This window comes from Chaetodon auriga, chromosome 20 (assembly GCF_051107435.1).
Source record: "Chaetodon auriga isolate fChaAug3 chromosome 20, fChaAug3.hap1, whole genome shotgun sequence".
Lineage (NCBI taxonomy): Eukaryota > Metazoa > Chordata > Actinopteri > Chaetodontiformes > Chaetodontidae > Chaetodon > Chaetodon auriga.
In genome coordinates, this window is record NC_135093.1 from 12,416,268 (window position 1) to 12,426,820 (window position 10,553).

At 41.7% G+C, this 10,553-nt stretch overlaps 2 protein-coding genes across 2 annotated transcripts; one reads left to right on the plus strand and one right to left on the minus strand.

Annotated features, from left to right (window-relative positions):
* The first annotated feature begins 535 nt into the window (after positions 1–535).
* Positions 536–6,280, plus strand: ube2ib (ubiquitin-conjugating enzyme E2Ib). Its single transcript, XM_076760597.1, has 7 exons — positions 536–684; positions 2,438–2,516; positions 2,667–2,750; positions 3,147–3,219; positions 4,261–4,370; positions 4,659–4,738; positions 5,491–6,280. The coding sequence occupies exons 2-7, from the start codon at positions 2,451–2,453 to the stop codon at positions 5,552–5,554; spliced, it is 477 nt and encodes a 158-aa protein (XP_076616712.1). The 5' UTR covers positions 536–684; positions 2,438–2,450; the 3' UTR covers positions 5,555–6,280.
* Positions 6,281–6,288: 8 nt separating this feature from the next.
* Positions 6,289–9,293, minus strand: LOC143339397 (interleukin-21 receptor). Its single transcript, XM_076760595.1, has 8 exons — positions 9,134–9,293; positions 8,410–8,542; positions 8,106–8,308; positions 7,833–7,990; positions 7,563–7,740; positions 7,387–7,489; positions 7,203–7,281; positions 6,289–7,135 (listed from the first exon to the last, which is right to left on the minus strand). The coding sequence occupies exons 1-8, from the start codon at positions 9,246–9,248 to the stop codon at positions 6,659–6,661; spliced, it is 1,446 nt and encodes a 481-aa protein (XP_076616710.1). The 5' UTR covers positions 9,249–9,293; the 3' UTR covers positions 6,289–6,658.
* Positions 9,294–10,553: the final 1,260 nt, after the last annotated feature.

Here is a 10,553-nt window from a genome sequence, read left to right on the forward strand (position 1 = left end):
CAGATGTTGTGTGATTTGTCAGTCGTTTGGGTTTACAGTCTTTGGTGTGGGCAAAGATCTTATATGAGAGAAGATAGAAATCCACCTGTGCCTGCTAGAATTGGATATCTAGCGCTTGGACATTAATAATATGTGAAAAAGAAAAAATACGTTTCATTTAATGTAGCTATAAATTGTTTACATAAACAGAAGGCACAAAACAGATAATAACAAAAACAATAAAAATGATGCGCCTTTCGTATATTTTAAAACTGAGATAGTAGCTTGCTTTATTTTCTGAACGGGTAACGTTGGACATCGAAACAGCGCATGAGCGACAAGCAGCGACCGCAAAGTAAAGATCTTCACCAACAACTTTGTGACCAGCAGAAGCTTTGCTACTCGAATGAATGGAAACTAATACACTAAAAAACATTTGAAACCCTTCTGCTGAATCATCGGAAGTTAAAAGACAGTCAACAACACATAGAGTTCGAAGACAAACGCGCAGCCTAAGCTTCCTAGGGGTATTTAAGCAAAGACGGAAGTGAAGGACAGATTATTGTTTCGCTTTGCTTTTTCTGTGTCTGGCTTGAGACGTATCGGTGGGTTTTTCAGGAGGGAAACTTTGCAAGGTTTAACGGGATTTGAGCCCGATTAATACATTTCCCTTATTTACCAGAGCAAGTGCAGCCATACTGAAAGGTAGGAGCCTTTCCTTAATTAAGGAACATGTTAATTTTGTCGTGTATTGTGACATTTTACCCGCTTCAGTTTGCGCCATTTTCGCTAGTTTGGTAAAGCAGAAATGTGCGCCTTTTAGCTCTGGCGTTCTTTGTCCCTATTCTTTAATGGATTATGATATGGGTTATTCCTGTTGAATAGTTTGCATCCCTGCTTGTCAAGCTAGATTAGATATTATTAAGCGTTAAAAGAGAGGTAGTGACCACTTTTCTGTCATCCAAAATTGTGTCCAAATCAAGTGCAATTGCGCATTTTTGTGCTGCATCAGGCCGTGTCAGACGCTAACAGCGCCAGCGCCTGTTAAGATATAGCACGATTCTGGCGCACATGAGTTAGCTTACCAAGCTAACCGGCTAGCTTGCTAATGAAATTGCTTTGATAGTTTGTGGACGTTTGCGTTGACAGCAAGCTTACAGTAAAGCTCAACGAACATGAAACAAATAAATCGTTAAGGGTTCAGTTTCCCCAGGCCCTCTGATTTAACACCAGGCACATACCGAAAGAGTAGGAGACGCGTTTTTTATAGACCTCTATCGCACACTGGCTAACGTTTACTTTGCTAGAACCGTTAGCTTGTCAGGCATGTCGGCTCAAACTATACTTTTAAGCACATTACTGTAAGCCTGATGAAAACAGGTTAACATTACGACCTAAGCTGGTCATAAAATCTAGTTAGAGTAAAACTCCGTTGCTCTGAAGTTAGTAAGCACTGCGTGGGCAGCTCCTAGTTATTGCGAGTATATTCTATTTTGTAGCTTTGCCTTGTTGATATTACCTCCAAAGCATCGTTGCTACAGAGATCACTAGACATTCCAATGGAGGGTCTTAATTAGAGTTTTTAATTAGCTTTGGGCTGTCGTCGCTGTGATCTTTGCTACATCTGCCAATAGTTAAACTAGTACAAGTGCAGACTTACAATCTTTCATGATGCGCCATGGATAGGTTGAGTAATGTTTAACCATAATTGTATCTACGCGATGTAATGCACTAATACACATCCATCTAGTGAAGAGAGATTTAATTTACTCTTGTATATTAAAATGTATGTAGGAAGTCCTCTGCTATGCACACAGGCAACTGTAGCTGATCATTGTATACTCTATTAGAAGTTTTCAACTTTTAGTATTGTAATATCACTATGTATTACTACACAGAAGATAGTGTAGTGTATTCACACTACTACGATCAAAGAATCAAGCCTTGTTTCTGGCAAACTCTCATCAGCTCAAATCTGTGGTAACTCAACCAAAGTCATGTTTCTCTGTAACAACATGAAGCCTGCTCTGTGTCATGTAGTAGCATCATTGCTTAGACCACTTAACATGATGCAGGAGGTTACATCGTATTGCGCTGAGAGTCACAGGAACTGCCAGGGCTGCCATTTAGTTATCAATTAATCAGAATGTTCTTCTCCATTATTATTATTATCTCTAATTTTGTTCACAGTGTGTCTGAAAATAGAGGAAAGAATACTCTATAGCCGAACATGCCATTTTTAAAATTGTTTGTCGGAGCAGTAGTCCGAAATCCAAAGATGTTTTGTTTAGAGTGATATAAAATAGACAAATAAAGGTACATCCTCCTTGGCTTTTTTGCTTTATGAATGACATAATTGACTAATCATTTCAGCTTTAAAAACAGTCCACACTGTCAAGTCAGACCTGATGGTGGGCATGGTTTCATGTAATTGACTTGACATTTTCTGTCTTTACAGGAGTCCGCTAATCATGTCAGGCATAGCATTGAGCCGGCTTGCCCAGGAGCGCAAGGCATGGCGGAAGGACCATCCTTTTGTAAGTACTGTCTTATGAGATGCATCTACTATGGATTCACTGTGAGGGTCTGTTTGAGCTTTCGCTATGCAGTTTTAAGTCCTCTAGTAAACACTGATCTTTTAACTGTTAACTTATCTTAACTGTTTGCTGTCCTATTCAATTTTTCAGGGATTTGTTGCTGTACCAACAAAAAATCCAGATGGAACCATGAATCTCATGAATTGGGAATGTGCTATTCCTGGCAAGAAAGGGGTAACGTGATGTTTCATAGTCTGTTTGCGTACAGTATATCTTATTGCTTTTACAGAGCAACCACTGCTAAACAGAGCACAGAGTTTGATAAGACAAACATTTCTGTAACAGATGCAAAATATGGTTTTGAAGAATTTATATTATGAATTAAAACCATAGATGTATGTCTTGCATGTCCTATGGGGCCAGCATACAGTAGGTAGTTTTTCAGGGACCAGAACAGTTGTGAAAACCTGAGAATTTGTTTTGACAGCTTTAACAGTGATGAGTGATAAAACCTGCCTTTTTAAAATTGGCATCAAGGTTTTGAGAGTCATTTTTGGTGGAAGCTTGTGTGAATATGACATGACTTTCTGTTAAAAACCTAATCTAACATCTCCTCGTGCATCTCCTCAGACTCCGTGGGAAGGAGGCCTCTTTAAACTGCGCATGTTGTTCAAGGATGACTATCCTTCTTCACCTCCAAAATGTGAGTTACTGCATGTGATCCATGTTCAGTATAAACACAACTGTTGTTGTTAGTACTACACACACTGTTGCTATGCTTGTAGAAATCTATCTGCATTATTCAGTCACTAGGATGGACTCTCAACGAACACTACACAGAAAAGCAGCTCATATGGAATATAAAGTCAGGTGCACACCACACGTCTTCCTTTTGAGCGCATTTTGCATTACCAGGCATAAGTTCTATCTTGACTCCGGCTGTAACGCTGTAATTGAAATGGTAACCTGTGTTCAAGCACTCTCACTAAAGCTGAGCACTGTCAGACCTGCTTGACACCTTGGTTCCAATTGTTAGGATAACCTGCGTTGGACCATCACAGCAGTAGCAAACACCGATTTCTCTCACATCATCCTTTTGTGTGTAAAGGCTTGTTAATGACTTCTAAACACTGCAAAGGTTGTTGAAGCTGAACTAAAAGCAACGGACCGTCTCTCAGCTGCATGCCACTCTGGGCCTTGACATTCATTGTAAGGAATTGTTTTAATTTAACCCTCTATTGCCATTCATACGATGTGAATTGGATGTTAATTGGTGGCCCCAACCAGTCACACTCACTCACTCACACACTCATTCACACACATCCTTGACTCTTTACAGCATTGTACAGCATTTGCCAGTAGTTATTTTAAGAGATGATGCAGCCATGGCACTAAACCGGTTGTGACAATTCAACTGCTTAAACATAACATTTTCCTTGGAGTACAATACCGGCCTATTGTGTGAACTAAAACATTACATTACTGCTGGGGGTCACTTACAGCGTCGGGCCACAGTGATGTACGGTGTTTGTAATATGCAGCAACAGGGGTGCTGTTGTCTGAATGTCACATTAAAATAACATTAAGCCATTGCTTGCGTGAACAACAGGAGCTGCTGCAAGTTCCATTAGTGGGACAGTTCAGTTGATGCTGTGAAAAAGCCCAGTGACATTTGGGGAATTTGTTCATTGTGTCTGACATTTGTAATGGATCTGAGACTCAAGTGCCCTTGTGTGTGTTTCAGGTAAATTTGAGCCTCCACTCTTTCATCCAAATGTGTATCCATCAGGCACAGTATGCCTATCTATTCTAGAGGAGGACAAGGACTGGAGACCAGCCATCACAATAAAGCAGGTTTGGATGGCTGAACGCACCTCATTTACATTTACAGGGCTTCTCCAAAAGCTTTTTTTTCTTCTTCTTTCTTTGGTTTCATTCTGTATGTGTAAATTTGTAAGTGGCCACAGAAATGTTGGAGTAATCTTGGTATAGTTTTTGAATTATACAGCTTGAAAGAAAAAAAACATTTTATTTTGAAATAAGTTAGCGAATGACTTCATTTTTATTGATTCTGCTGGGAATTAGGCACACAGATGAATTGCTGATCTTGAAATCCATCTCATTGGTTCATTCATCCTACAGATCTTATTAGGTATCCAGGAACTCCTAAATGAACCAAATATCCAGGATCCAGCCCAAGCAGAGGCTTACACAATCTACTGGTGAGTGACATTGGCTTCGGTCTTTCATCTTTTCAGACATGATGCTGAAATGCTCTATCACTAGAACTTTCTGAAAAAGGCAAAAGTATTGATATCTTAGAAACAGTTGCAAAACCTGGTTCAAGGTTGAAACTGATGAGTTGTACTTGCAGTAAAGTGCTATTGACATTTTCAAGCACAGTATGGATACAATGGAGGACAAGTGCAACAGCACTAAACGTTGAGGTAGAAACTTTATGCTTGAGGCCCATTCTCCTCTGGCCTTGAAAAAGCTGATGTCCACATGTTTCCAAACAGGTATTGATTAAGGTTTGGCCATATTTAAAAATTTTCAACCAGCCACCGTCAGCCCAACAACAAGTGATCGCTGAAATATTTGCGTTGTGTGTGCGCAGCGCAGGCGGCGAGTTTTGCTACATTTACTTCTTAATCTAATAAAAAAACAAAATGTCAAGAAAGGAAATGTGATACCTGTAAGCTATTTTGTTGAGGTGCCTGTTGGTGAAATGTTCTGAGCGAGTTTAACTTCCCACTGGTAAGCAGTTACACAGTGTGTCTGTCTAAAGCTTTTATTTTTAATTTGTGTACACTAGATAAAAATACAGAGCTTTTAGGGGACTCTGAGGATTCCTACCTTTCCTAATTTTGTCATATTGGTCAAAATATTATTTCATTTCTCTTACACAGTGTATCTGATTTGAATAGGTGGTCAGAGCACCGTGATAACTGCTATTTTTTCAACCCCTTTCCAGCCAAAACAGAGTAGAATATGAAAAAAGAGTTCGAGCACAAGCCAAAAAATTCTCCCCCTCGTAAGGGCGAAGACTCGCTCCGCTGTGGCAGAAGGAATGGGTTTAACAAGAATCACCTCCCCGCTCAGTCTCTCAATGAATGTGCTCCTCTCACATCAGGACTTGCTTAAAGACTTCTATTTAAACTCCACACATTCTGTGCCATCCGTTCTCCTTTGACCTATCAGTTTTCGTTCTTAACTGCCAGTTGGCGCATAATGCTGGGAGGGGATGGGTGCTTCAGCACCCCGGTCATTTCTTTTTAAACATTAATTGTCTTATGTGGTGCAAGGGACACAGCTCGGTACCAGTTTCATCAACTCCATGCAAGCTGGCTGTCATCACTGTTCAAGGAAGAAAATGTCTTTGTTTTATTTTGCTCTTTCACAGGGTCTATTCCTTTATGTTTTCCCCCTTTATTTTCCATAAATTTAATGTAAAATTAGCTTATTTCATTGTCAGTATTTCAACTGCTGTATAATGAATGGCACTTTTATACTGTTGTATCTCACTAGTGTCTCTAGATGGCTCTGTCTAATTCTCTTTCCCAGGTTTTCTATTCAGCATGCTGTAATATATGATAGAATCTGCTGCCTTGGCTGTCTTTTTGTTATTCAGAGTGTTTGCTATGGAATAAATAAAAGTGGCCATGATGACTGAGGCAGGTAGGCTTACTTCTGTATCAGACTTTAAGGTTATATGGTGCTTTGTTCATGTATGTGTTGGCGTAAATAAAACTTTCTACAAAAGGTTGGTATTTTCTTTATTAAATGAATAAAGTATAAACAAAGTTCAAACTCAGAAAAGCAAACTATTTAGTCATGAAAAATCAGACAAAATGAATTTCAAGTCGCCCTTACACGGAGAACTCCTTTAATGCAAGCCAATGGTTACGCAATTAATATTTTAGATAATCTACATTATGCATTCTGCTGTGGAACATTTAACAAATCGAAGTGGTCCCTAAATAGCAACATAAGAGCCAAAAACCTCTGTACTGTGACACAAAAGTGAGGAATTTGGTGCACTTATCTTTCGCTCGATGCAGTAGGAGAGTTGTTTATGAAGCATTACATTTCCCCGTGTATATGTGTGTCGCTGAACTTCAAGGCCCAACATTATTTGAAGTTCAGCAGTCATTGACGGCTTCCACTGTGATCATCCCTGTGGGGCAGGATTTTGTCGACTGGCCCCGGTGGTGCTCAGCTGTGAACGGACCAGTCTGCTGGAAGGTGCTCAGGGTGCAGTACTCGTTGCAGTAAAAGGGAGGGTCCTTCTCCAGAGACGTGTGGCTGCAGAGCCAACACCCCGAGTCTCCCTCAGCAGGGCTGCTGGCCTGTGAGCTGTGGGTCAGACTCTTGAGTGAGCTCCGTGGAGCCGACGGCGGAGCCATGGTGCTCACGGCGTACGGGATGCCCAGGAGAGAGGCATCATCGCAGCCCGGGTCAGCTATGTTTTTGTACGCGCTGCCCTCCGTTGACAGGTGGTGGAAGTGGGGCTGACACTCCGCCTCCTGGATATCTGCACACTTGGTCAGTATGTCGATGTGGAGTGTTTCCTCTGCCTTCAGCATGCCTGCGGTTTTTTCTTGTGTAACCACCCAGCTCTGTAATCACAGTCATGTTTAGGGACAGTCTCCTGTGATAATTGTCAGTATTTTAAGTTCACCTTACCTTGAAATCTCCCTGGCAGTCACTGTACAGGGTGTGGAAATAGGGTGCTGGAGTAGGGATGAAGGCACTTTGCCTCCACCTGTAAGCGTGGGGAATATAAAGATAGTATTTAGGTTTTAGGAAATGCCATTTGCTACACTGTGGTTTGGCATTTGCTGAGAGAAAAGCAGGAGTAGGACCTCACTTCTTAACTGGAGCGTAGCACAGAAGGAAGATGAGCGGCACCATCACACACAGGGGGATGAACACCTTGCCCAGTCCAGGCACAAATGTGTTCGATGTGATATCTGTGTGGACATACAGGAGGAGAAAGTGGATCAAAGGAACCCATTCTCAGCCGACCGTTTGGGGGAAACTTACCAATCACAGCTGAGTCTGTCTTCCAGTGGACTTCAGAGGACCAGTCGCTCCAGTGTCCCTTGTAAAAAGCCAGATTAGGACTGGACCGCACTCTGGCAGCGTACTCGGCGTCAGGCACAAGTTTTTCATCATCCACAGAAAAGTTCAAACTGTTGATGTTAATGTCGTGCGATGTCACCTGAAAGAAATAAACAGGATGGAATGAAACTAGAGGCTCAAAAGGAAAGAGGTGGGCTGCACTGAAGCCCATTGTTTATTACTGACTCTCACATTATGTTTGTCTCCTCTCTTGTAATAATGGAGCTGATACTTCAGGTTGTCCATCAGAGCGGTGAACGGACTGTACTCTTCATAAGTACTTTTCCAGGTGAAGTGGTGTTGATTAGAGTTGTGGCTGACCGTGAGGCAGCACGGTGCGTTTGGTTTGACTAATGAGAGGAGACAGTGAAGACAAACACACACCGAAGGGAGGTTTTCAAAGTCTGTCTGAACACATATGAACGGGTTCTGTGTGCTATGAGAACAGACCAGTGTGCTCCTTACTGTTTGCCACAGGATCATACTTTTCATCCAGCACCTCACAGGTTTCAGACGCACCATTTTGGTCGTGACACAGCGAGATCTCAAAGGAGTCTGTATCCGAAAAGGGCTCTGAATAGTCATCCTCATCAGGCGGCAGATCGGACTTTTTAACAGAACACAAGTAAACCCCGTTGGTGTTTGTCAGCATGCACATGAACTTCTCTCTGCACAATGAGAAGAGGAGGAAAGCACTGATGAAACGACCCGTCAATACGACATTTAGGGTCATCCGTGATGAATGCATGCCAGTGAAACAGGGCCTCACAGTTCATATGTTTCAGTGAAAGTGAGCCAGTAGGAGCTGCTGTTGTCTGAGCGGTTCTCCGGTGGTGCGATGCGCAGGGAGCAGTTGATGGTGAACAGGTAATCGTTCACACAGAGAAGATTGTGGTCCAGATCTAAAACAAATATTTACAACAAACTTTAAAAAATACTCTCGTCTATATGTAGATTGAGAGCATTATTGGTCACTGTAATTGTTTCTGTTCAAACTCCCTCTTAAAGCAGATTCAGTGGGAGGTGGAGATGTGGGAGAAATACACAAGAGCAGCAATGTGGGCACATTCCAAACTGAGAGTGTCTTAAGTATATCATAAGATTTGAATTTTGGCAAGTGCCCGCTTGATTTGTGTAAGTCATTTTTACACAGATGTCTGGTTATTTTGTGATCCATCTCTTCCATTAAAATCACTTTAAGGTTTATTGTAAACTGAAAAAACCTTAATGAACACATTGTTATAGGTTTTCTTCACCTTAAAATAAGCCATCAACTCTTCAGCTCTAGTTATTAGTATGAAAAACATTGATAAAAGGCTTTCCTATTTTTAATTAGAAAACTTTTTTCCAACAAGGTCAAAGGTTTGTCCCAAGAAAGAACATGAAGTACAATCCAAGCAACACTGATGAGCATTTTTATATACTTTTTCTGTGGATAGACGCGAGTTTTTAATCACATTTTTAAAAATCATAAGTACTGGCAGAGACATAACCTGTGGTGGGATGTCCGTGCAGACACACAGTGCTGGTGGACGTGAGCAGAAACAGCACCGTCAGCTTCAGCCCCAGCAGAGAGCACCGATCCATCACACCAGACAGCCCGGACATCACCTCAGTCCCGTGCAGCTTTGTGCTTCCTGTTCTCGTTTAAGTCACGCTGCCCCGAGTGCAGACTGAGAGAGGGAGGATTCAGTGAGTCTTTTCACACTGATCGCTATCACCCACATCACGGTGGGAGAGGATGTGCTTTTTTAAGAGAGCAGTTGTAAATTTAATTGTGTGAAAGGGGTAAGGCTTGAGCCTCAGGTCACACTTTGGCTGGTCTTTTCATTAGATTGTCTTTATTTGCTTCCCCTGACCAGACCTGTTAATCTCTCACCCTTCACAGTGAACTCAGGTGCATGTCCAGAAGTGAACAGGTTCACTGGTGACAGGCGATAGTGTGCCGAGTTGTTTACAAGCGAGGATGGAGCGAGGTTCACCGCTTTGTGAGCACATGATTGTGTGGAGGATATTACTGCATGGGCTCAGGAACGTTTCATAATGCTGCTGTTGTTAAAACAGTTTGCAAATGATTCACTTTTTTCACAGTGTCCCAACTTTTCTGCAGTCAGAAAACACAAATCCTGCTGTGCTGTGCGAACTGTATGGTGCACGCTCTTGGACACTCCCACCCTTGGATATAATATGCAATAGACTGGTAAACCATTAATATAATAGAATGGTATTTTTGACATTGACATTTGACATTTCCAACACAGTGGATGGAAGATGAGTTTTTGTTTTTAATGCATGGTCCTGAAATACTGTTAACGTTAATGTTAAGTCACGCGTTTGTTCACCATTACTCAAGCACATGATCTGTACCCTTATTCTAAAAGCATTACCACTGACAGACTGTAAACATTCTAACTTACAGGCAGGGTGTCTGTGTCTCACTGTGTTTGGTGGTACATACAGCGGTGCATGAAGTAATCTGTAACAGATCAAGAGGAAGTCATCGTCAGCGACACTCAGTTTCGTTCAACCGAAGTGGCACACACACTGCTTGTTTTCAGTCTGATTAGGATGTAACATGATTTATACTAAAACTAGAATAGTAATTTGTGCTCCAGCGGGGCGACACCTGTCAGCTTCATTGCTTGTTGTGCAGCAGCAAGTATGAGCAAAGCTTCAAATATAAGATGGCAATACACACTTGAACAGGGAGCAAGTAAACAGCATGTTAGCACACAGGTAGTTGTGTCCATGTGATGACAGAGGTTTCAGTTTTTGTTTTTTTTTTTTGGTTATCAAAAATATCTGTACACTTCTGATCAACACACTTTACCACAGAGTACATCAGAGCACTATTTTTATTTGTGGAGACCTCGTAGACTTTCTGTCCCCCCATGTGAAGCAGTGAGAACGTGC